Source organism: Temnothorax longispinosus, chromosome 2 (assembly GCF_030848805.1).
Source record: "Temnothorax longispinosus isolate EJ_2023e chromosome 2, Tlon_JGU_v1, whole genome shotgun sequence".
In the NCBI taxonomy this organism is placed as follows: domain Eukaryota; kingdom Metazoa; phylum Arthropoda; class Insecta; order Hymenoptera; family Formicidae; genus Temnothorax; species Temnothorax longispinosus.
In genome coordinates this window covers 4,356,008-4,382,734 of record NC_092359.1, presented here as the reverse complement: position 1 = coordinate 4,382,734, position 26,727 = coordinate 4,356,008, and the positions used below count along the sequence as shown (strand labels likewise).

General features: G+C 35.4%; 3 protein-coding genes across 8 annotated transcripts in view; 2 read left to right on the top strand and 1 right to left on the bottom strand.

Moving 5' to 3' along the window:
* The window catches only part of LOC139808842 (uncharacterized), a 31,420-nt gene extending 27,152 nt beyond the window's left edge, over positions 1-4,268 (top strand). The window contains exons 4-9 of one of the 2 annotated variants that reach the window (XM_071771285.1): positions 26-473; positions 1,048-1,175; positions 2,287-2,406; positions 2,933-2,950; positions 3,480-3,627; positions 4,034-4,268. In XM_071771285.1, coding sequence (XP_071627386.1) covers positions 26-473; positions 1,048-1,175; positions 2,287-2,406; positions 2,933-2,950; positions 3,480-3,627; positions 4,034-4,130 — 959 coding nt within the window. In that variant the 3' untranslated portion in view covers positions 4,131-4,268. The remainder of the gene's footprint in view (positions 1-25; positions 474-1,047; positions 1,176-2,286; positions 2,407-2,932; positions 2,951-3,479; positions 3,628-4,033) is intronic. The other variant, XM_071771286.1, reaches the window with a different exon arrangement.
* Positions 4,269-4,345: 77 nt separating this feature from the next.
* Positions 4,346-13,301, bottom strand: Ars2 (arsenic resistance protein 2). Of its 5 annotated transcripts, none has more exons than XM_071771282.1 (16): positions 13,154-13,301; positions 12,656-12,802; positions 12,097-12,399; positions 11,488-11,682; positions 9,821-9,887; positions 9,477-9,724; positions 9,202-9,386; positions 9,009-9,134; positions 8,671-8,912; positions 8,384-8,524; positions 8,054-8,299; positions 7,794-7,964; positions 7,414-7,676; positions 7,028-7,303; positions 6,766-6,915; positions 4,346-5,276 (listed from the first exon to the last, which is right to left on the bottom strand). In XM_071771282.1, exons 2-16 carry the CDS (start codon positions 12,772-12,774, stop codon positions 5,207-5,209), a joined length of 2,802 nt encoding a protein of 933 aa, XP_071627383.1. In that variant the 5' UTR covers positions 12,775-12,802; positions 13,154-13,301; the 3' UTR covers positions 4,346-5,206. The 5 variants fall into 5 exon arrangements, with proteins under 5 accessions (XP_071627383.1, XP_071627385.1, XP_071627381.1 ...); XM_071771284.1 differs by having other exon boundaries at positions 6,766-6,882; positions 9,009-9,131; XM_071771280.1 differs by lacking the exon at positions 4,346-5,276 and adding an exon at positions 5,771-6,552.
* Positions 13,302-16,654: 3,353 nt separating this feature from the next.
* Positions 16,655-26,529, top strand: LOC139808274 (uncharacterized). The gene is made up of 9 exons (XM_071770069.1): positions 16,655-16,868; positions 17,953-18,864; positions 19,080-20,873; positions 21,075-21,143; positions 21,517-22,578; positions 23,825-23,938; positions 24,053-24,880; positions 25,401-25,559; positions 26,387-26,529. Exons 1-7 carry the CDS (start codon positions 16,799-16,801, stop codon positions 24,088-24,090), a joined length of 4,059 nt encoding a protein of 1,352 aa, XP_071626170.1. The 5' UTR covers positions 16,655-16,798; the 3' UTR covers positions 24,091-24,880; positions 25,401-25,559; positions 26,387-26,529.
* The last annotated feature ends 198 nt before the right edge of the window (positions 26,530-26,727 follow it).

The following is a 26,727-nucleotide window of genomic DNA, read 5'->3' as shown; positions in this document are numbered from 1 at the left end:
CCTCTTCTTTTTTTTTCTTTTTCAGAACCCGAGAAGCTCCAGATCATTCAGCAATACCTGAAGTCGTCGACGAGCAGGTTGACGGGGCAGAACGTTACTTCCGGTGAACCGTTCACGCCCATGATCCCGAACGATGAGTCAAATCTAACGATCGCGATGGCGAACATGACGACGTTAACGCCGATCAAGGCAGAGGAGTTCGCCACGGGTGCCCCTTTAAACAGCGATCCATCATTTCCGGGAAGCACTTCGCCGTCAAGCGAAGGCGCGGAAACGGAAGCTGCGAGTCAGAACGTTATTAATGCGACGAGATATTGCGACGATTGCCTGCAGGGCGAGGTGTGCGTTGCCCTTGTCGAAGAAGACGTGCCGATATGCAGGAGCCCCCTCGATCACGACGATCCCACCGGATGTGCTGGTTTCTGCATTGTCAGTAAGCAGAAATGCCACCGTCTCGATGTGGACGCTCTCAGGTTCGTCGCCGCTTATTTTTGATTGTGATAGCGTCGGGATAATTTATCCTATTCTTGATGGATAGCAGTGTCAGCTAAATTCTTTCTAAGCGACGACCACCTTGACAGTAGCTCTCACAGTTACAGTCATATACAGTTCTTTCATTTATATTAATAATTTAATACTATAATATTATATTAATATTATATTGATAATTTAATTACCATAATTATTGTATAATTATTTTTATTTTATAATTATTATTAGCTCTTCCACTAGATTAATAATTTAATCACTAAAATTATTACATAATTATTATATACCTACTCTTGATGCTCTTCTAAATCTTGTAAGATGCAAGACGCAAGGCATACGTTATACGTTTTACAATATTTACATTGTTGAGACATTTTATGTCGAGTTATATGAATATAATTTTAGATGTATACATGTTCGTGCATAGAAATTATATGATAAATCGTCAATTATCGGGGTCCTCTTAGAGGCATAGAGATTTGATTAATACTCACTTAATTCGTTCAGTTTAATTTAGAATCAATTTATTTATTTCAGTCTATTTTTGTTTTGTTAAAGGTGCGTGAAGATTGAACATCCTTGCTTAGACGCCGAATGGACTTGCTCCAACACGTTATGCATCCCCTTAGAGAAGCGTTGCGATGGGCATATGAATTGCTATGACCATTCGGACGAGTACAATTGCGGTAGGTGTAAATGGGATTAATAAATACAGCAAAAACGCATTTATCTTTTTCTGGGACGCGAGATATCTTTGAACGATTTTACTTGGCCTTCTTACAAACAATAGAGTCCTAAAACAAATCCTGGCTTTTCTCTTTTTTTTCTTTCTTTTTTAAAATAAAGAATATGAAGATAATTAATTTTACGGCGAGAATTCTCATCAAAAAGTGTTTTGATTATTAATGGCAGCTAGTAATGATAATCGTGATAATTACAAAAAGAGCAGAGTTACATGCTTAAAGTATATTAATTACACGCAAAAATATTGGAAAAGTATATTACAATTAATGATTGATCAATGTCATAAAATTAGATTTATGTGAACGTTGTTCGTTGATCTTGAATTATTGTAAGCCGGTCGCGTCGATCCACGTGCGACTTGTCTCTTGTTAAAATATACCGCATTGCCCTAGTTCGTAGTGACCTATAACTTTCTGTTATCGGCTTTTCTTCTTTGCTTATTTGCGAGGCTTCGGTTTGCCAGTTTTTTGTATCGCCCCAATCATATTTTCCGCGTTAAAGCCGAAGCGCGCACTCGAATTAAAATCATTCGATATCGATTGATGGGCTTAATAAAAAGTGGTGCAAATTACGAATCTCATATGGCCGAACTAAGATATGACACAAGCCGTGATGAAATATAGATATACAAAATTATTTTTTCCTAAGATAAAAAGAGATTTATTGAGGCTCGATTTATTCTTAGACCAACATGCAGAATTACTTATTTTAGAAACGAAAATATTATATGCACAAACTGTTTATGAAAAAAGAAATGTTCGGCGAGATGATAATATTGTAAGATTATTGTGAGAAAAAATTAGCTTGTATACTGGCGCTAGTTTTTATTGTCATTCAATATTCGTTTGTGCATGATTTTAATCGAGACGAATTATACTATTGCGATAAATTATATTTACAATATATTTACAAAAGGACCCAATCTGCTCCCTTGATTTTATATCTAGAACGGCTTGCGATATTTAATATGGGTATCGAGGTATGCAAATACAAAGTACGCGAAGCAAGTGGAGAATGTGATGCTATCGGGTAGTACTACACGTTCTTTTTCAGTCTGCGATCTGGAGACGCATTTTCAGTGCGGTAACGAGACTTCCTGCCTTCCGTTGGGGAGGAGATGCGACGGAAAGATAGATTGCTGGGACGCAACCGACGAGATTAATTGCACGTTAGGTGAGCATTCCGGCGTTTTATCGTGATAACGATAATCTGTGATGTCGAAATGTTCGACAAACGAAAATGTTGCCTTACATGTTGTAATATGGTGAAGGAGTAATGATTTTTCGTAGGTCGTAAATTATTTGAGAGTACAAATCTGAAGTAAAAAAAAAAAAAGAATCCACCAAGTCACATTGTTAGATGTTGTATAGTACCCTATCAAGTATTTCTTGTCGCACTTGTTTAAGTTTTGTTGCAACAAAATAATGGTAAATGTCGCGGTAAAAACATTATTAATCCTGTCTAAAGTATTATTTGCAATAAAGACATTTTATGATTGTTCGCTTGATCACTTTTCAAACGGCCTTCGGTCATATTTTATCTCCAAGACATTTAACTATCCTCGCGAGATACGGACAAAAAAAAAGACATCTGTAGGACATCTTGTATAAAATTATAAGCAGAAAAGTTATTCGTAGTCCTCCTTTTACATCGCTTGACGAACATCCTTTTCATCTTTTTTTTCTTTTTTCCTTCGTAGGTCGTAATCTTGGTCGGTGTGAGTACACATTTTATATTTGAGATGCATGTATTTTTTTTTACACGAAAGTCTGCACGCTGAATCCTTAACAATGCACGAGTTTTAATTATTAATAGTTTAGAACGCGTGGTGTAAAATTGTTTACATCGCGTCTCGTATAATGTAGCATTAGGCACTTTGACACATCTGATGGAGAGATTAATCCATTTTTATTTGAAGAATGTGATCATGTTCATTGCATTATGCTATATAGATCTCATACTCGAATATTCCAGAAAAAAAAGATAATTTGCAGATAAAAATAGTTAAGTTTGCTGTGTAAATATGAGCGAATAATCAGGCATATTTTATGATTTATTTATTAAATATTCAAGAAATGCAGTTGATTTCCTGAAAAAGTAACTTAATTCAAAAAAATTTGATATAGGAGAATCAGAATTAAAAATCTTTTATCTCAAATTATCAAATTCATATTTGACGCAGGTCGTCGCAAAAAAATGCTGTCGGAAAAACCTAACTTAAATAACAGCTTTTATTTTCGATTTAGCTTGCCCCTTGGACAGCGAATATACCTGTAGCAATGGGGAATGCATATTGAAAGTTCGCTTTTGCGACGGACTAGCAGACTGCAGCGATGGATCAGATGAGCCTCACGGATGCAAAGGGCGATGCAATAAACACGAATTTACATGCCAGTAAGTCAATATTTTAAAATGTCTCTGTATAAGAGGTAGATGCTATAATTAAAAAGAAAACGATATCCTTTTTATGAATAGGTCTTCTCTTTCTGTGATATTGAATTGTCAATCTTCGAAATTCCTTACTTATATCTTTTAAACTTTTGCACATTCTTTTCTAACTTAATTATACTAATGGCCTTTTAATTTCTTTCGGTGAGATAAACTATAACGATATCAGTGTGTCGAACAACTTTAACATATTTTGATTCTTATCGAAAGGACTTGAATTTTTAAATTCAGCATGTCATATTTTGGAAAAAAAGAATGCCTTCACAAAAAAAATAGAAAAGAATTTGCAAGATTTAAATTCAAATATTATATATCGTTGTTTAATACATGTAAAATTTGTTTTATTGTACAGAAACGGTAGATGTATTACGAAAGGAATGAAGTGTAATGGGATTGACGATTGCGGAGATGGTTCGGATGAGAGACACTGCAAAGACCGGTTTACTTAGTATTTACACATGAAGGAAGACATTGCCAATCAGAGAAAGATTAAATGCATCAGTATTTTATACAAATAAATGTATGTAATGTATATAGCGTGTTGTATAGAGACAGAAATATGACAATATATATATTGAATCACTTTATTTAGTGAATCTAGTGCCATATATCCTTTCTCTCATTGCCCTTATCTCTTAATAATTGTCAAAGAATAACACATTAGTGAATTACAGTGATCCTTTTATTGTGTTACTATTAAGCCTAAGACATGTTCACATACGTTATAAACAATAGATATTAAAACTATGTAAACCAATTTTATATCCATGTTCATGAAAAGAAAGAAAAAAAGCAATTATCGATTTTATGTAGAATATGTAGTCAGCATAATATTAACATAAACATAACATTATATTGTTATCTAAATCTATTTGCTATTTCAAATTGAAATTCAAGTAATATATAAAATACATAATATTTTTATTATGCACAATTTGATTCATAGGAGATAAATGAAAATTCATCATTTAGTAGAACGAATACTCACTACCATTTGCGATTTATAGTTTATTATTTGTTTAGTATAATTTTGTACACAACTCATTCATGTCTTCCTAATTTTCTTGAGACAGTTATAAAGAAATGAATGACAAGTTACGAATGAAAAATTGAAGTCTGTGTAAATCACGACTTGTGAATTGTATATAGTCTGGTGCTAGTTTTATACGTTTTATCCAAGTTTGATTTGGATTTTTTATTTTCACTTAATTTGATCAATGTTTAAAATCTTGTTCTTTTGTATATAAATTATGTATAGCATATATTTGTCTGATAATTCTTTCTTTTAGAAAATATTGAATATTTGTATGTTTACTATAACTAACTTTATTCCCGAAATTACTGATTATAGATATATAATATATATATAGATATATATGCGTATATGTATATATGTATGTATATACACAGGTATGCAATGTACACACTTGTGATTAACGACTTACAGAAAAAAATGTTACTGTTTCAAGTGGTTCTAAGAGGCGTCTATATATTTTCATATTGATTAGTATCTTTTTTTATCATCTTATAGGAATTCGTCCGGTTCCCGCGGTGCATCGAGGTCTCGATAATGTATGACTGGTCGGAAATCGCCACTGTAATGTTAAATCTTTATTAGAAAAAATGATAAATGTTGATATCATTGCGTGTATATATGTATATGTATAATATGTGTATATATACACGCAAAACAAAATAAATATAATAATAAAATATCTAACTAAAACATAATCGATAAATTTTATGTAAATTTGTTTTTGATTCTATCATATATGATGTAAGCGTATTTAAAACGTATTTAAAAATTAAAATTTTACGCATATGCGCATAATAAAGTTCGTTAAGAAATCGTATGTTATTAAAAGTAATAATTAAAAATATAATTCGTAAATGTTATTAAATTAAAAATTAAATATTAATTAAATATTAAAATATTAGATATTAAAAATAATTAAAAATATAATTTTCTTTTTTATGTCACATATACATATAATATATATAATGTGGCTATTGAGCACGTCATGATTTCCCGTGATGACCAACCGGACATAGGGTTTAAACGGAAATGGGACAAAATAAAATGACATCGTTAGAGTAACACACAAATAGATTTATTTGTTATTCATATTATAAATTTGCAGCATCAACAGATCCTTAGACTCGTTTTTGATAGGACTGTATAAATTATGATTTTAAAACTATTTTAATAAAGAGAAATAAAATAATTCTTTTCTGCACATACAGGATGATTCTTTATTATATGTTACTATTTCAAGAGATAAAGAGCTCAAAATACAAAGAAATATCGTAAGTTCAGACTTTATTTTCTCAGTTATAATTAAAGAAAATACATAAAGTGCATCCACTTTCAGTTATAACAAATAAAGCCTAAATGGTCCCTTCATATGACGTTTTTCTTTTTTATTTTGGGTTTTAGATTTACTCTTGAAATATTTATATTTAATTAAAACTCACCCTGTTAATATTCAATGTGTGTATATATGGATGCATACACATGCACCGATTTAGATTTCTTTTTTGTTTGTTTCTAAGTATATAATACCGGATCTCGATGCGCATTAAAGAAATTTGATTTATATTATAAATAACATTTAAAAGATTGTACTAATTTTGTAGTATAATTTTTTGATCGCCCTAGTTTTCATTTTTTTTACCAATAGTGTGTTACGTAATCCAGCATGTATGAATATATGCATATAGAGAATCTGTAATAGTATTAGCGTTTTTATGATTGTTTTAAGGTTAAGTTATTCGCGTAGACATTTCGACAAAACTTAAAACATGTCCATGTCCGGCTGGTCCAAGTCATTATAACTAATAATAGGTCTTGATGTAGTATCTGGAGCGGCCCTGTAAAACATTGTTATCAAAATGTTCAGTCTAGTAACTTGAACAGGCCAGTGATACATTACCGATATCTTGACTCTTGTCTTGATTCCAACATAAAATTTATGCCAAAGAAAACTAAATGTCAACTATGTAGATTCTCTTTATAATTCATCAACCATCTTATCTACAGACTTTATTAATTAGCACTGAAACATAAAAAGAGGATTGTCTTACCGTCCTCGATTAAATCCGCCACGATTAGAACGTGGCGCACTAAATCCAAATCCGCCACCGTAACCAGAACCATAATTGCTCCTGTTACCGCCGAATCCACCACTGTAACTTCCGAATCTAGAAATATTTGTGGTTGTTTGCGTTGAGTACCTTAACGACGTTATTTCATGTTATCTTGATATTATTGATAAAATTCTTTATGATTTATACATATCATGATAATAATCGCCATTTCCTAAGTACTTGTAATTTTTGTACTTACGAGCTGCAACCATATGGCGAAAAATTGTCACGTGATCCTTCTCTCAGCGGAGCCTTGTTACCAGGATGTTCAGGAAGCTGAGGCCTTTTTGGGTCTCTTAAATAATTGTTGAAGTACTCAGCTTCCGCTTTCACCTCGGCAACTTTTTCAGAATGCTTGTTAAAGATGTGCTTGCGGATAAAATCGGGTCCCTTGAATTTCTTCCCGCTAAGAGGGCACAACCATTTATCTTTCGATAATTCTTGGGTATTAGCTTGAACAAACTTCTCGACCTCACTATTTATATATTAAGGAAATATTGTTTAAGTTAATCGTCATTTTTTTCAGATTCATACTTTTCATATTGGATTATATCTAAATATTAAATATAGAGAAGAAAAGGATACACTTCGGCATTTTTCGCGCCTAATTTGTCAAAATCTTCGTCAGATAGAGTAGCAACCGGTTGTAGAAAAGCAGACATTTTGCTCTCAAAGTTGCGACAATATTCCGATAATTCTGCGCTTGAGACTTTAGCGGTGGGTGGGCATCCCCTCACGTGCATTATTCCGCATCTATTTGGCATCTCGTCCTCGTTTGGATACTCGCAGTGATTGTAATAATCAACGGAATGAACAATCCGCAAGTACAGCACTAATCTGTCTAATACCTGTAAGAACGAATATAACATTGTGTTCATTGATACATATAAAATATAATTCATTACGTCACTCATCAAATTATTTTCTATATAGTCTGATTTCTATCTTATACACGTTTAATTTACCTTGATTAAAACTGGATCTCTCTCGATTGAACTATCTCCATCGCCGCCTAACTGACCCTCCTCTTGGTCACCTGACATACCTAGTAATTCTTCTTCTTCGGCTGAAGCTTCTTCTATCAAGTAGTCTGTTATGTTCTTCAATACTGGATTTTTAGATGACAATCCGAAAGCCTAAAATAACACGCAAAGTTTCACACGATCGTAAGCCAAGTTTTTGCTTCTATTGGCATGTGATGTATATAAACGTAAATTTTACTTACAGCTTGTTCAACCTCGTTGCTACTTTGAGCGGTCTTGTTTTCTTTGTCTTCTTCCTGTTTTGTTGCGCTTTCATCCTTCTTCTCGTCTCTCCATAGTCCGACTTTATTATCCAAATTGTGTACGATTTTGGCGCTAAGTTTAATATCATGTCTGACTATTTGTTTGTGAGATGTTAAACCATTCACTGATCGAATACGTCGTGATAAATCTCTGTTTACTATTGCTCCAAGCTCACAATCACGTAGCTATGTGAGACATAGTAATTAAAAACATTTGTTTCGTTTCTTTTTTTACATAACAAATGCACACACACATACGAGTAAACTTACTCGGATATTATTTAAACTCCAACAGATTTCTTTTATGTTCACTTGTCTCTCGAATGAAACCCAGCCACGACGGAACCATCGTCTCTCCGGCTGCGGATCCGCTATAGCCACACGTAAGAATCCTGGAAATCGCTTGCACATCTATCCGATAAACATAATTATGTAATGTTATAATGTAATAAATCTCAATAAGTATCGTTAGCTATAAAAATAGCTCAAAGTGTAGAATACTCAAGTATTTACAAAAGCTTTTACAAGATTTATTTATGGAAAAGATTTCAACTAACAGCTTCAACTTCTGCCTTGGTAATGGTCGGTGCCAAATTACGAAGGAAGATGCTACTCGTTTTGTGCAAAGCTCTAGGCTCCTTCTCTCTGTCTTCACTAGCCAAATCGATCACCGCTTCTGGTTCAATTGTAGACTTTTTATTACTTTTTGCTTCTACTTCTGTTTTAGTTTCCTGCTTCTCCACTTTAATGTCTTTTTCATCGGCACCTTCGTTATTAGCCTCTGTCTTTTCATTGGCAGCTGTGATAACAATTGTGATTTGCAAAAAATAAATACAAATACAATATTCTGATAAGAATTCTACGTTTTTACAAAGACAGATTTAATTATACTCACGAGTCTCCTCTTTCGGTATATCCAGTTTATTGCTGTCACTACCAGAGGAACTACTGCTACTGCTGCTACTGCTGCTACTATTGCTGTCGGTACGTTTACGCTTTCTTGATTTCTCCGATTTTTCTGCTGTAATAAGAGAGCTTGTAACGCACATAAACGCAAAATTTTTATATAAAATATTTTAAATATATACCAGACTTATTGTCATCGGCAGTTTCCTCCGCATCTTTACTTTCCACGTTTTCGTTTTCCTTGACTTTGTTAGACTCAGACGTTGTACTTTCATCTTTTGCCGAGCTTTCAATTTCCATGTTAGCATTCTGATCATTTTTGGAATCTTTCTCCTCACGTTGTGAGTCGTCTACCTTATTTTCCTCGCTAAAATAAAGTGAATAGAAAAATAATTAATGTTTTTTTTTCACATTTCATATATCTTTCTCAAAACATCTAGTATATATTGTATAATACCTATTCTCCGATTTCTTTTCTGTAGAAGGTTTTCTCTTGTGATCCTCTTTTTCCCTCAAAAAGTCTTTAGTTATTATGGGTTTAAGTGGTTTGACATTTAAAATCTGTAAATCTTCCTCTGTTCCCCCTTCCAGTTTAATAACCACTGCATCTAAAAGGTGTAACAACGAATCCGCTTGATCGGCATCAACAGACACCTTGTCTATGCCTCCAAATTTTAGCAACTCCAGAAAAATATCCACGCGTTTCTAAAGTCAAAAATCAAAATTTCTGTCAGTCCTGATAAATATATTAATGACTAAATTAGAAAACAGATACATTATGCATTTCAGCGTTGTATCTACCTTAAGCGCCGATACTTGCTCTTCTTTCCTTTTCACAGACTCCTCAGGATGGTATTTTATTTTGAACCTGGCGATTAATAGAAAAAAAAGCGATAAATGGACGTTCACGAAAATATCAATATAAATGATATTAAAAAAGTCCAGAATAGAAACATACGTATCAGTGACGCAGCTAGTTCTGTAATTTAAAAAAGGCAACGCGGATGAAAACGTGGATCAATTGGCGCATCTCTTTATAATATATGTATGCAGATATAAGGTACGTAAAACATCACAAAGTAATTTTTCAATGCCTTACGAAAGGTAAAGAACAATCGAAAAAGTAGATGTATGTTTTACTTCCTCATATTATGCATGTACATAATATATTCACGAAGTAAAAATTTTATATCATATTAATTATAATTCCCGTGTTTTAATTACAACAACTCAAATGTCATGTTATGTTAAATCTATAATTTATACATAACGGAGCGCACATAGAATAAAATACCCACGTGAAAAATGAACCATTAGTAAGTTTCAATTTAAAATTATAACTGTCGCCTTTTACATATATATAAATTAGGTCGTCACAATATCTCTTGAGACAAGTTTTTAATTAGCCGTGAATCGTCGCTTTGTGATTTTAAGTCCATATGTCATAATCGCTCGGAAATATACCTTAAACGTTTGAGTGCTTTGCATGTCGAAAAGTGCCGACGAGCGCCGAAGCTTGATAATGCGCTCAGCTTTTATCGCAATTCTTAGAACTTGAATATGCTTTACGCGAGCAAAGTGTTTTCTTCCCTAAGAATTTATTAAAAATGATCAAAACTGTACACATAGTAAATTTTATTTTTACTTATTACTTATTATTTTATTTATCATGGCACTTTCCGATATAAAACAGAAGCACGAACACGCGCCGCTTGGTGTTTTTCGCAGATTTTTTACCTTCGACACTCAAACGATTAAACATGGTTGATAATATCAACATTGTCAGAGTGGAGCCTCACCTGTAGTCATATTTTTACTCGCACTCAGTTTTCTCGTCGACACAGAGTCTTATCGACAAAGGTATGCTCGAATGTAAAAATAAATAACGGGTTTAGAACGCGGCCTACGCGAGCAATGTTTGGGCTTTGCGCGCCCAGCTCGCAAATCTATCTAGCTACCTAACAGGCACTTCGTGTCTTCAGCGATGCGCGAGACGCGAAATTCATAAAATATCGTACGAGAAAATAAACGAGCGAGATGACCCAAGGTATAAGGCGATGGCGGCGAAATGCTGTAGGGATAGACAAAGCTGGTCATATTGTTTGAAATTAACTACAATCTATCGTATCTGCAATTTATCAGAGATTATAAATCGTTTTTCAGCTCTCCCAAGCATGTAGCCATATGTGTACATGCGTGAACAGAGTTCTATGCGACCAATCTCCTACAATGGCAGTGGTTTACTAAAAGTATTTATTGTTTACTCAGTTATGCTTTTAACGACGTTGTTCACTCACTTAAGAGATATCAAGATAGCATTTTAGATAGCCAAATAGCCATTGTAAAAATGAATTCTATTTTGTTATCTATTAAAAATGCCACGAAATCATTCAATCCTGAATAATATAACCATGCAACCCCAGAAATGTACATGTGTGAAAAAAAAAGAAGAGTAAAAATTAATATACCATTCTTCGTCTTTATGGGCGACAAAGAACTCATTGAGCTGCTGCCGTCTGAATTCCAATTTGTACTCGTTGTAGCGTTTGATCGCTTCTTCGTCAGTAATGGTATCTTCTTGAGTACCGAGGAACGCTTTGAAGGACATCATGGGTGGCTGGGTTTCAATATTCGAATTACTGAAATTGCCAGCAACTTCTCGACTGAAAACAACATCGATATATCATGTATTCCTCGACGATAATCACAATGTATTACAAGGATCAATCTATAATATATGCAATAATTCGGTTATACAGCAGTTTGTCATCATATAATTAGCAAGTTTTAATGCAGACATTACTTTGTGCATTTATTTAATATCTTGCTGTCAAGTGGGATGTATTTCTTTTTCTCTTTAAGTAGTAATAAAGAGAAGTGACTGTAGTTTTCTGCATTCAGAGATTTTTCTTATAAATATAAATAGTACCTTAACTTAGCTAATAATTTTGGAGTCAAACGACTCCGTTTTGGTGGAATCCTCATAAATCCTGCCCTCCTCATCATTTTCTATTTGTCATACAGTCCAGCAAAATTCAGAAAAGAAGAAACACTTGGACATAACAAAACAAACGAACCTGCTGCTGTTATTATGATTGCCATAGTGATGGTTGCCATGGTGAGCAGAGGCATAATTGTCCTGGCTCCAAGAATTTCCACCTGCGCCACCACCACCGCCGCCGCCGCCACCGCCGCCGCCGCTTCCACCATAATAATCGTGTCCGTATCTCGGCGGCCTGTCGTCCCACTCAAATCGCATTCTTTTTAAAGGTGGCGCCATGTCCTGGGATCTCGCAGGACTGTAACGATCGCGTCCTCCACTCCCACCGCCTCGATATTCTCGATAATCCGGACGTTGCCTGGGACGGCTGGACCACTCTCTATAAGAATCACTATCAGTGTGACTAGAACAGTAACAGCAACAAACGTAACAAAAGAAAATATAAATCCATACGCGAGCGGCTATTAAAATAATTCTTCTCATTATTTCTTTTTCATGTGACAGAAGTTACAGGAGTTTTTTTTAGATTGTATATTATAGAATGCAAGATAATTTTATTTCTCACTTATGAAACGCGGTTACTATAATTTAATAAGACCGGATGTATTCAAGACATATGTATGTGTATTATATACCTATCAACCCAGTCATCACGCCTGCGATCGTCTCTCCGCTCTCGCGAATAGGATTCTGTCCTCTCACCTCTAAATTTATCACGTCTCTTTCTATCGTATTCGTCGTCAGAGTCTGCCATCGTTGCGAGGTACTAAACCTTTTTATATCTGGAAAAATACACAAGCTGTTTAATTAAGCTACATAAAGTGGTTCAATGTGTTTGACACTGGGGTTAGGCGCAAAGTTAGAATTAACGTAAACCAATACGAATGATCTTCTCCCACAAGGTTGTGATAAGAGAATCGGCGACAATCAGACCTTTCTTCTGCGCGAGCGAGTGTCCAGATTTTCGACATTATTAAACGTTAAAATCGAATCTCCTCCCATGCGGAAAAGGACGCGATGGAAACAGCCATCGTCGCGTTCCAACGTGTTCCGCCGTATTTGCACGTTGTCCGGGAAAACAGCCGTCGTGCATAAAGTAGGAATGTGGACAATACGATTGATTCTTTACTTACGTGTCACTCCACGACGCTACGATAAAAACGAACGAGTCTCCGATAAAATCAACCTTGTAAAAAAACTTGGAGGTGAACACTACCCGGGAACACTCTGCGCACCGCAGTCTGCGTCACCACCACTCACCAAGTCGATCGTCGATCTCCGTTGATCTTCGTTGATCTCCGTCTACGTCAGTCTACGTGAACGTTGGCGCTAGCAGTCCGTTATCGATTCAACTCTCGCGTCTCGAATCGGCACGAGCACGATTCGTTGCACGAACGCGGGAAATTCAAATTTCCAAATTGACGCGAAAGACACGCAGAGCACGTGGACACACTGGACACATGAGGCGAACAGCTCTTTTTCGTTGTTCAAATATTTAAGTAAATTATTTACTAATATAATATAACATATAATATTTAAAATTGTTATTATAACAATTTCTTTCAATTGTTATTATAACAATTTTTATTATAACTTTGTTGTTATAGTAAAACTGATGTGTGCAGTGTGCACATGTTCGAGAACTTGAGTTTAATCCACATAGAACGTAATATCGTAACTTTATCATAGCTTTAGCTGTCTATTTATTATTAAATTTGGTTTATTTTATTATTGAAAATTCAGTATGTTCAGCTTCTTTCCTTACATTAAAATGCTCTTGACATGTTTTTATATTTATACAAAAAATCAATCAAACCGCTGATTGAGAACGAGGCTGTGTCTATCTTTTGCGTGGATTATCGTTACTAAAGATGATAGGTATTCTTGTTATTTATTAAAGATTTCTGTCCATAGATTATTCGTTAGAAACTTATATTTTGTTTGTGTACATAAATTACAAATTAAATTAACATTTATATATTTCTACATAAATATTGTACATATTTAAAATAATGATTATATTTTTATTTGAAACTGTTAAATTATATTTAGCAGCAAGCGTCAAAGGATCAAATTTAAGACTTGACACACGTGCGTGTACGTGATTGTCAAAATTATTCCTAAAGCAGAATTTTAAAAGAAGGAAAAGAAAGAATATTGCAACTGTGACAATTAAACTTTTCTTAATTAACTCTAGAACACCACAATAGGGCTACGGTCAACGCTACAAATGCTTCGAAGCATTAAAGCATTCCTCTTCTCTTTTCTTTCAATGAAGAAAGAAAGAGAAGAAGAACGCTCCAAAGCATTTGTGTCACGTGTCACGTTGACCGTAGCCTAAGGTGTAGCACACCCATGTTTGTTTTGAAAATAGCCGCTGTTTCTATAATATAATGAAAGTTAGGGAATTGGATAAGATAAATAAACTTTTGTTCTCTCTCTAAGTACACGATTCCCCATGCTGTGCAATTTTTCAGACGTATGGCTACACTCAATAGGTAGAGGTGCTGAAGGCTGCTAAGTGCTAATGCAGTAAACACAGTGTGGTGTTGTAGGGTTAAGAGAAGAATGACATAATAAAATCCTCTTAATTTGACAGATAAGTTATCACGCGCGGCAGTATCCTCTGAGATTATCCTGCATCCGGTTTGCGTGGATTTCGTTGATCGTACGATTAATCTGTTAACGCGGATGTAACACGCGGTAATAATAAGGAAATTGAAATCTTCGCTCCTCGATAACATCTCGCGCATCTCGGCATCACCGGCGGTGGAATTTGTGGCCACGTATTTTTATTATACTCTGTGTTTTTTCCCCCAGTTACGATGATACTTTATCATCCAGGATAAGATTGGCACGCAGAGGAGACATGAGAGAGACACGTTACAGCACATACACTCTAAAAATACGCACGCACGCGGATATTATCGTAATTATTATTATTATTATTATTATTACGCAACAAATCATAAAATCGCTTTTGTTCTCTTACGTGTATACATACGCATACCGATCGCATAAGTACGCATAATTCTGCGACATTTATATCACCGAAGTTCTCACGTGCGTGTACATACACAACGCGAGAAGAATTCCGACGTATTTCGATGTAAATGATTCACCGAAAAAAAATAGAAAAAAAAACCATTCCTCCGTCCTTAAAATGCATTCCACATACTTAATCCATGATATTCTGATCTAATCGTCGAGTTGTGTATCGATTTTAAAAAATAGACATGCACGGCATTAATGGAATGGATATGACATAAATTGTTACTGGATTCCTCTAAGAATAGAAATGATCCCGACAAACGATCGAACGTCAGCGAAAGAAAAACAGTCGCATTTGGAAAAGATGAATTTTAATGGTCGTGATTTAAAAGAAGTTGCTGATATCGGCCAGTCGAATTTCGTGTATTTTTCAACGTGAATTATTTACACGAGAGAATTGCAGCTGCAATTTACGCGTAAACGTAAATACATACACTGTAATTGACAATAATGACAGCGTACCTTTTGAAGTAATAATTTGATAATTTCAGTACATCTAAGCTGCGACGTACACGCAAAGCAATTTGTAATTTATAATTATGTTAGATATGTGCGTATATTCGATACTTCGTAAGTTGCGCCTCAAACAATGGAAAACAGTAAATCATGGTCGTTTCTTTTATCGTGGAGAATTGATTAATAAATACAAAGTTATTAATGATGAAAATTACGAGATTTTTATCTTTAAAATTGAAGTAAATATAAATGCGTATAGAGCAAGAGACGTATTAACATTAAATCAATTTTATATTAAATGTATTTTAAACAATGTGTTTTTGTCTCGAAATTTAGAACATATATTTCTGTTTATAATTTTATTATAAAAAAAATTTAAAGAATCAGAAAACATAATTATAAAGTATATACACGTATTTAAAAATGTATGGCATACAAAATGATAAATAGAAAACAATCCTTAAATCTGACGCCAAATATAAATCATTTAAAATGGGTAAAATGTTTCAAAGGCGGGGAGTTTATTGATATTTATCAATCTTCACTATCAATCGAAGTACCTAATTTAAATATCAAGGCAGTAAATTACTTTCTTTCTAGAAGAAAAAAAATTCTATTATTTTATATTGTGCTAACAAATGATTAGATAAAGGATACTCGGATTCATTTTCTTTGAACAAATAGGAAATAATATATATTTAATAAATACAGATTATATATTTAATTAATTAATATCTCATAAAACTGTTATTTATGTTGATAGAGAATGCGGTCGAGAAAGAGAGTGAGATTTTGAGAGCCCTTTGTGCGAGATGAGCACAAAACACACGCACGGATTCGCAACATTCGTTTGCGGCATGCCATACAGGATGCATAAACGTGACGAGCATTGAAGTCTCTCTCGGGGAAACTCCTAAAGAACGATGACGCAGTCATCTCCGGCTGCAATGGTTCGTCTTAAACCAGTCCTGCTGTTTCTGTTACACCGCACCTGCCGTTTCTATTAGCTCGTCCGTCTGATAAGTAGTAAATAGTAGAAACAATATAATTACTCATTGCCCGACAATGCACGAGCGTCTCTGGCTGCGCCGCCGAGGATGCCTTCGCGGATCGCTCGCGGCGCGTCCCTTTCACCGCTGGGGTATCCTTATATATATAGGAGCTTTCGGTAAGGACACTCTTGGCAATGGATCGGCAATCGGTGCTGCCAGTGCAAACGAAGCAATCAGTAGAGCAACATTCGCGAGCCGGCCTCCGCCGAGATCGCTGAGATGTGGGTCCGCAGCTTGAAATGTTCCCTGGTGGTGGTACTTTTCGCGTGCGTGTTTCTCGCCGGCTCAGGTAGTCTCCCAACGTCGTAAAATCTATTTTAACTTCGTATAAATATTTGTCGCTCAATTAGACGAGTCATGTTTTCAAAGAAATCAAAATAAGATTGCATGTGTATTTGTATAGAAAGATCAATCATTTAAATACTCACCTAATGTTAATAAGTTTTTTTTACTGACAGCGTTATCCGTCTTTTGTTTTGCATTGAATGAAATAGAAACATTCTGAATAAATCTAAAGATAGATCTGCTCTTAATAGAAATAATATCAATCCAGCTTTAAAAATTCATTATATTACTTAATTCATAAATCGATAATTATTAATACTTATAAAATATATATAATTAATAATTAATAAATTTATGATATAATTTATAATGAAAACTTGAGAAAATATTTTTTGTATCAGATAAAATTTAATAACTTCTATTGTAATTTATTAGAATTATAATTATAAACTTGTGATATATACAATTTCAAGTGCACGTGCAAAAGACAATGAAGGTAATAGCGGCGCCTTTAGTATGTATATTAATTCTTCCTTTGTGTACAACACAATGAAATCATCTTTATAAATAATATTGGAGGCCATCTCCTTGGTGCCATCGCGTCATAACCATATATATGGTTGTTGGCCTACCTGCGGAGGAGTATAATCTTTTTCACATGTATTAGGAAATATTTTCTGTTATAAATTACCGACAGTTTACAACCTTCGTCTGGAGAGTATCGAGATTGAATTTGTTGAGGACAAATGATAAGTATCCGGTTAGTTCGGTTTTCGTGATAATAAAGTTATAGGCTTATTCTCCTACAATATTAGCGCTGTACAAATTTCAATATTTTATACCCGGGTTGCTACTCGCTATAATGGCATTTGGTTATTCTACGCCAGTAATATTTCAGTGGCTTTAATAGGCGTATATAGAAAGAATTTTAAGTGAGTGAAGTTTATAACTCGTCGGTTGTAACTTAATTTTATGTAAAACTTGAAATAAATCAAAAAAGAAAACGAATAAAGAGATGAAAAATATGTCCACGTATATCATAATTTCAACAATGTTAAAAGTAGTTCTTATATATATTTATTTTTTAGGTAATGTATCAGCCGGTGCGCACGATGGAGCCGGTGCGCTTCAAGACGCAGAAGATAGTCCTGGCACTCACGATATACATTATAAGGGAATTCGTAGCTACGACAGCACCGGTTTTCCCCACGACAACAATGCTAACCGTGGTGTAAAAGCTTACGGCACGCCTTCGGGACACGGCGCCAGCCATGATCACGGAATAAAAGGCGGAGGTCACGGCTATAATAAGAACGGTGATGGCTGCTCTAAATGCAAATGGGAGAACGACGATTACTGGGAACGAGATGAGCCGGAGGAAGAGGGAGACGAAAACGATGGGGATGAATGCGATGATGGCCAATACAGGCCCGATAAAGCGCATCCTCACGGTTCTGGTAGAGGACACAAACCAGGATCGCGTCCATCCGGAGTGCACAAGACGGGACCTACGGGCGTCTACGTTGACGGTGGAATTAAAGGAGGCGATAGCTCCGTCCTTCCTTTAGGTGGCAACTATCCGACGGACACAGGATATACGAGGCCAATCGGTGGCTATGAAACCACGCCGAAACCTGGATCCGGCTGGAATACTCCATTTGCAGGTGCGCCAAAGCCCGGATATAACGCGGGTGTCTTTGGAACAACGCCAAGCTCTTGGCCAGACTGGAACAGAGGTACAACACCGGGTGGTTCCGGTTCTTCTTCGAAACCTGCCTGGAGCGGTGGACACGATGGCAGATATCCTTCGCAGGAACCTGGTGCATTTGTTCCGAACTATGGCGCAACGTCGAAACCCGGTCTAGGATGGAACAGTCAATTCCCGAGCAGTTCTTCTTCCGTGGTACCACCACATACAGGAAGTGGTGTATCTTCTCCAAGTAGTTACGGAAATCCGCAGGAAAATCAGAACAAGCCTTATGGACAACCTGGAACACAAAGTGCGTGCTTATAATTCGATATTCTTATTGATCATTAATATTGGTACAAATAATATTGTTATTATATAACAAGAATAAGCAAGAAAACAATGCGGATATAATTTAATTAGCTTTTATTTAACGAATTAAATAAAAAATGGTGGAATATCAATCATTCGCTTCAAATTTTTTAGGATGTTAATATAAATAAACATATAATGCTTCTATTTGTACAGACACATACGCTGGCGCTTATGCTGGAGCAAGCGTAACACCTGGTATTGGAAGCTCTTATGGAGAACCATCTAACTTTGGGAGAAAAGATCACCCATTTGGCCTTTACAAACCATTAAACACTCAGACGCCTTATGGAACAAGTGTAACACCTGGTATTGGAAGCTCTTATGGAGAACCATCTAACTTTGGCAGAAAAGATCACCCATTTGGCCTTTACAAGCCAGTAAACACTCAGACGCCTCATAGGCCGAATGGGACAGCTCAAGTACCTTCCAACACTGATAACGAGTATTATGGCTTAGGGGGTTATAACAAACCCGGACCTGATTTTCATAGTACACGGCCTACGACTGTAACAAATACTTTCGGAACTACTAAAGGACCCTATGGAGGAATTGGTTCATCTAGGCCTGTTCCTGGAGCCCAAGAAAATGCATATGCTCCTGGAAGATCACCAGGATCACCAAGTGGAAGTGGCGGTTATGAACATCCGGGTGTCACCAAGCCAAGTTATGGCGGAAGTACTACCTCCTGGTTAGGTGCTGGTCAGACTGGAAGCGGAACTTGGCAAGGTGCGAGAACTACTGCTCATGCTGGATTTCCAACGTTAAATACTGGATTTGGCACAACTAAAACTCCATTTAGTCCCGTTAACGTCCCGAGTTCTATGTTATCCCCTCCATACGACAGAACGAGACCAATTCAACCTGGTTTTAATATTGCGAGTAGCAGCGCATCCGCAAGCGCTAGTGCAAGTGCGTTTGGAACATCTCCTGGTGCATACAGCACTCCCAGTATATCTGGAACAACCTCGTTTTATGGTACAACACCAGCATATGGAGGAAGTTCAAGTTATACCCCCGGGGTCAAAGGTTCTACTGGAAGTACTAGACCTGCTTATGGAACTACTCCTCATGGTACACATCCTAATATTGAAAGTGGTAACTGGCCTGGAGGACAGTCCGGGAGCAGCACCGGACCTTGGTCTAGTGGAAAACCTGAAGATGGAAGTGGTATTACGCCTGGTAGATATTCTCCAGGCGCTAGCGGATCTTTGCCCGGCAAGCAGCCTCAAGGTGGAAGTGGTACGTGGTCTACCGGACAAGCTGCAAGCGGATCTTGGGCTGGAGGACAACCCGGAAGCAGCACCGGACCTTGGTCTAGTGGAAAACCTGAAGATGGAAGTGGAATTACGCCTGGTAGATATTCTCCAGGCGCTAGCGGATCTTTGCCCGGCAAGCAGCCTCAAGGTGGAAGTGGAACGTGGTCTACCGGACAACCTGCAAGCGGATCTTGGCCTGGAGGACAGCCTGGAAGCAGCACCGGGCCTTGGTCTAGTGGAAAACCTGAAGATGGAAGTGGAATTACGCCTGGGAGATATTCTCCAGGCGCTAGCGGATCTTTGCCCGGCAAGCAGCCTCAAGGTGGAGGTGGAACGTGGTCTACCGGACAACCTGCAAGCGGATCTTGGCCTAAGCAACCTGGAGGCGAAAGTGGAACGTGGCCAGGCCAGGTACAACCTGGAAGCGGACCTGGATGCCCAGGTGGAAATTGCGGAGGTGCTACTGGTCCACAAGAAGGCAGCAATTGCGGAGGCTGTTGCGGGAATTATAATTGCGACGGCGGTTGTAGTGGAGGAGATAATGTATCAGCGACACACGGATCATGTGGTGGAACAGCAGGCCCCAATAAAGTCAATAAAGTATATTATCCCGCTGGAACTGGCGATGGGAATGTTCCAAATACTGGAACTGTATACAGACCGGATCCACATCTTTATCCTGGAACTCAAGGTATGAAAAATGAGACTGATAGATTGACTGAAATACATTGCAAAATATAAATATATTAATATTATACATATTAAAATATATATTAAAATACTTATGTCCATTTCTATCAATGCAGATTTAACTTTAATCCCAGTTTAACTTACTTTTTATTTTAATTAAAAAGTGATTAAAGTTATATTTAAACTTATATTTTTATTGAAGGCGCAAGTGTAACACCGGGAAGCTCTGTGCCATGGAATTCAGCAAATCCATTTTTATATCAACCTGGAGGTATGTTTTGAATTTTATACATATAGAGATTTTAAAAAATTATATGTTTTTTGCTTTTATGCAAATTGATGGCATTTTATAAGTATAAAGCAATATAAAGAAAACTTTTATAACAATAAATTTATGTTTATTATTACATAAAATAAAAAACAGATTTAGATTTCACCTCATGAAAGTTACATGAAAAATATGTAGTTTTTTCTTTGCTAAAAATAGTAAGACTGTGACTAAAACATTAAAAAATAATGTGACATTAATTTTTCAAAGTTTCAACGATAAATCAAGTTTTTCGGTTTATAAAAATATATGTTAACAGTTTGTAAAATAAAATAAATATATACAAACGTTGGATATATCTTAATCCATTGTTTAGGCGGTACTCCAAGCAGTGTTTCACATCCTTGGACTGAAACTACAGATAAACCAATCGGTCAAGGAAATCCTTTCCTCGATTCGAGTTGGAGAACTCCTGAGCCTGGATATAGCAACGCATACAATGACAGAAATGTGATTCCTCACGGAAAAGACAACACTAAACCTATTGGTCAAGGAAATCTTTTCCTGGATGGAAGTAACAGAAGAGGAGATGTTGGTGCTAATCCTAACGAAGGTGTGATTCCGCTCGAAGGAAAGTTACCAGAAGGAAATAATCCTTTCCTTAGACCTGTGGTAGGTGGAAGTAGCGGCCCAGGTAGTCCGTCATATGGTAAACAGCCAGACAAATCGGGTACACCAGAAAATTTCCCTGGGTCGGGAATACCGGGACATTATCCTGGATCAGGGACACCAGGCAGTTTCCCTGGATCGGGAACACCAGGAAATTATCCTGGATCGGGAACACCAGGAAGTTATCCCGGACTGGGAGCACCAGGAAATTATCCTGGATCAGGAACACCAGGAAACTATCCTGGATCGGGAACACTAGGAAGTTTCCCTGGATCAGGAACACCAGGAAATTATCCTGGATCGGGAACACCAGGATATTATCCTGGATCGGGAGTACCAGGAAGTGGCGGTTATGGAGGTGTAAAAGGCGGTTTTCATCCCGGCGGAGTTCAACCGCAAGATAGAAACAGCGATAGACCTTATCCTACAGGAAGCAATCCTCAAGGTGCCGGTCCATTAGAATGCAAGCTAGGTCTGTTTGGTTGTGGAACATCTGGCAGCGGGAGCTACACAGGAAATAAATATCCAGGAGGAGCGTCTGGCGGAAATGTTGGAGCCGGTACTGGAAATCCGGGAGGTGTTAGCAATGTTCCTGGTGGGTCTGGCTATGCTGGAATTGGTCCCGTGTCCGGCGCAGGTTATCCCGGATCAGGAGGGAATAATTTAGCGGCATCCGTTGGCGGTGCCCAGGCGAGAGCTTATGCTGGAGCCTTCAGCTCTGCTCAGGCTTCCAGCTCTAGTTTTGCCGGCTCCTTTCCCGGCGCGTCAGGTTTGTAGCTTGTAAAAATGTGTTTTAGTAGTTACGTCGAATTATTGTATCTTTTTCGATATCTGATGGACATAGACGTAATTTAAATATGTGAAAAAAATCTGAAGACGCAATTTGCTTCCAGGAAACGACATGTTTTAAAAGTGAAAAATAATCAATGCTATGATATTCTTAAAATCACGGAAATATATAATTTAACGTACAATATTTTGCAATTATTTGAAAATTATAAAAAAGTACCTTTTCGTAATAGTAAAGATATTATTGTAAACATTGGATTTCGAAGTATGCTAACGATACGCAGATGAGAGCATTAAAATTTATCGAAAATTATAAAACGATGATTAAGTGTACTTAACAAAAACTTTTGCTCCTTTATTTATATTCAAATTAATTAAGGCTACGGATCTGAAAATGAACAGGCAAACGGACGCCTATTCAAAATTGGATAACTAGTGTTGCGTTAACAAACCGCACGATCATTAAGATGGGAGTGTATGCCGACTATAAATCAAGTCAACGATGCGTTCATAATTTCACGGCGTTTATCCCCGCGTTGTCAAGTAGATCATACCGATGGAAGTTTTCCCACGACTAATATCACGTCTCCGCAAAACATTGTAGCGGTATTTTTTGAAACGAGACGAATATATGCGAGATAAGAGTGTCTCACAGTGGGAAAAATAGGCCTCAAGGTCAGCCAGCGTTTAATTGCATTACGATGAGGGATTTGAAATACGCGTGTGATTGATACGTTCCTTCGTACAATGATGCATAAATCAAAGATAGCAGCGTCTTAATTAATAGTAAGCGCCGGTTCCAGGTATCCATTTCCGTTCTTTGACTACGAAAGTTGTTACATACACACATACACACACGCACACAATTTGCATCAGCATAATTAATTTATCATATCAGTAATATCTAGCAATGATACTCTTCTCACTGCATCGCTATATATTATAAGATAATAGCAAATGTCGACAGCCTGTTGAAATAACTCTCTAAAGAGATTTGTATGATACTTAAAATATTTCTAAATAAAAGTCGAATTTAATATAAATTACATTACGACGAACAAATTTCTTTAAGGATAAAATGCTATTGATTTTATTCTAAAATAATAAGTTTGGAGTTTTATTTGAAGATATATGACTTAAAAACTCTTAGTACACTAGTACATAAATAAAATGAAAGCAATAATTCTATCTATATGAAAATCTAACAAACAACTTCGTGTTCGTAGGGCCCGCTAATAATTTTGGCGGAAATTTGTCTCCTGATGGAGCGCAAAATCAAGGTGGACCTAATTCCTGGGCTTCTAGCGGTGCCTCTGCTTTTGCCAGTAGTAGTGCCGGAAGTAAGTTTCCGATAAGATTATATTTTAAATATGTATTCGCAGATGTGTAATTATTTAGCAGAAAATTGTGGGAAAGAATATTAAAAATAATATCAACATATTATCTCATTGCAGGCTCGTCAGGAAATCGTCCTATCGATGTAAAGGGTTAACCATTTTAATCAGAAGACGAATGTTAAACTATAATAAATGCAAATGACAACGTAATTCTGAAATATAATATACATTTGACGTCGTCACTTAATCATTAAAATACTTACTCGTATAAAGCTTCACGTATAAAAAGATTTTATATTTGTATGACGTATTATTTATTTATCACAATTGATATTATGACGAGTAGATAAAATTTTCCTTTGTACGCGTATTTTAGTTAATCGATGAAAAAGAAAACAGAAAACTTCTCTGAGCAATGTGTATAATTATTTATGTCGTAAGCACTAATTATCTGTTATATGATCGATAATTATCTGTTATATGGTATCGTAGTGTAATATTCCATATAACTCTATAGGCTAGTCTGTTAAAAAAAATAATTTTTATTATCTTTGCCATATCATTTTTTATCCTAAGCGAGATATGTATATTCAATAAATAATTAAATCCTTACACAAATATAAATAATGAATTTAATTTTTCATAGCATAGGCAGTAATATTCGTTCTTAATATTTCGAGGGAATGGATAATAATCAACGTAAACACCTAGTGTATGTTAACGAGCGAGCTATTATCCTTAATATTCTTACAACGCAGAAGTAATTACGGCTCACTGAGACACGTATAAAAGGATTGTTTTAGTGGCATAGGTTCAGTTGTTTTTCTTCCGGGCACACTGTGTGTTACTCGAGAATCCAGTATTTTGCGATCATCATGAATATCATCATATTGATTTCAACCCTATTAGCAATATTAGTTCAACTATGCAGCGCACAATGGGGGGGTAAGTCACACTTATTTATATAATAAAAATGATCGATTAGAGTATGATAAATTGATTGCGACACCATGGTGTCTAACTCGAATCTATTAATTAATTCAATATAGAATACTTTTGAATTACAATTGTTATTGATTGTTATTCATATTAACAACTATTATATTGGCATTTATTCGTTCTATTTTACATAATTAATTGAAATGTTAATAAAATTTGTTATTTGATTAACGAAATATTACTTATATAGGTAGATGAAAATTATGTTTTTATTTTTCTCAAGTTTGACGTTAATTGAAAATGTCTAACGCAGAATTTTCAATTTTTAGATGAAGTTAATAAAGATTTTTTTATCTGAAGTATTATATTGTTTGCAAACTAACAATTAGCAATTAAATATATTAAAGTCTTCTAACCCAATTAGTTACCTAACGTTAGGCTGTAATTTATTTGTTATATCGTTAATTGAATCTTGTGTAATAAATATTTTTAACAAATTTTATATTTGTTTATATACAATTTATAGATTTCGGAGGCATGTATGGGAGAGGGATGGGAGGAAATTATGGTGGCGTAAGAGGAAATTATGATGGATACGGTACGGAGCAAAGAAGATACAGGAATAGGGAAGAGGATATGGGTTACGGGAGGGAAGGATACGAGAATAGGGGAAGACCACTTATTGGTATGTATTGAAATCTAGAAAAGACAATAAATAATCTGGAACTACCAAAACGTTCCTGTGTATTTCACCACTACATTCGTATAAAATTGTATCATATTGAATTATAATATATCGAAACAGAGAGGGAGAAAGAGATTATATGAAAACGTTTTCCTTGCACTACAGTCACTATATATACAGATTACACTTATTATAAATAGCGATAATCCTGACTATCACAAAGTTTATTTTATGTGAATATATTATTATAAATACATGCGAATTAAATATAAATTTACTAATGTATAGCTGTAAAATAATGTAAAAAAAAAGTTTTTCGGATATTTTTCATCATTTATTTTATACTGTCGAATGTATGTGATAGCATGTGAAAATTTATTTTGCATAGTATAATATAATATATAAGAAAAAATTCGCGATTTTTAATGAATGTAGTGAAAAAAATAACCAATCTTAACTAGCGCGTAGTATTGCAACAAAAATAGCTTAAAATATTATATATAGCATTCACAATTTTCATTTAAGTGCCAGTATACTTTTTACCACAATTTTTGTAAAATTTTTTGCTAATGTTTGTTCAAGAACTTGTTTACTTATGTAATATGGTAGACTTAATAAGCGCGCCGTCTATCTATAAATTATATTACTGAAAAGTAACGAAAGCTGTGGCACAATTGCAATTTATAGAGATAAACTTTCGAAAATATATTGAATATTGCAAATTACAATTAACCTGTGGTGTAAATGCTGTGTGATCTCAATATTAATAATTAATAATTGTTAAAATAAACTTTCAATTTTTAATAAATTTCGTAATATTGTTTCAGATATCTTCTAACAGATATTCTCAACTCTACCCGGAAATACGGAATTTCGATAAATGATATATAATCTACATCGATACTGCAATACTTTTTGTGTTGTTATATTTACAATTTAACGAGATAATAATAAATGCTTCTTTATTGTATATATACTTGTTAAAATTATTATTCTACAATTAAATTCAATTGCGAGTTGTCGGCCAATAACCTCTTATTATTATTATTAGTTATTTATAATAATAATAATATTATTATTAATTATTTTTATCTTTTTTCAGATTAGAAAAGCTCTAAAAGTTTTAGAAAAAGATTAAAATAACCCTGTGTCCAATATCTTTGTAGAT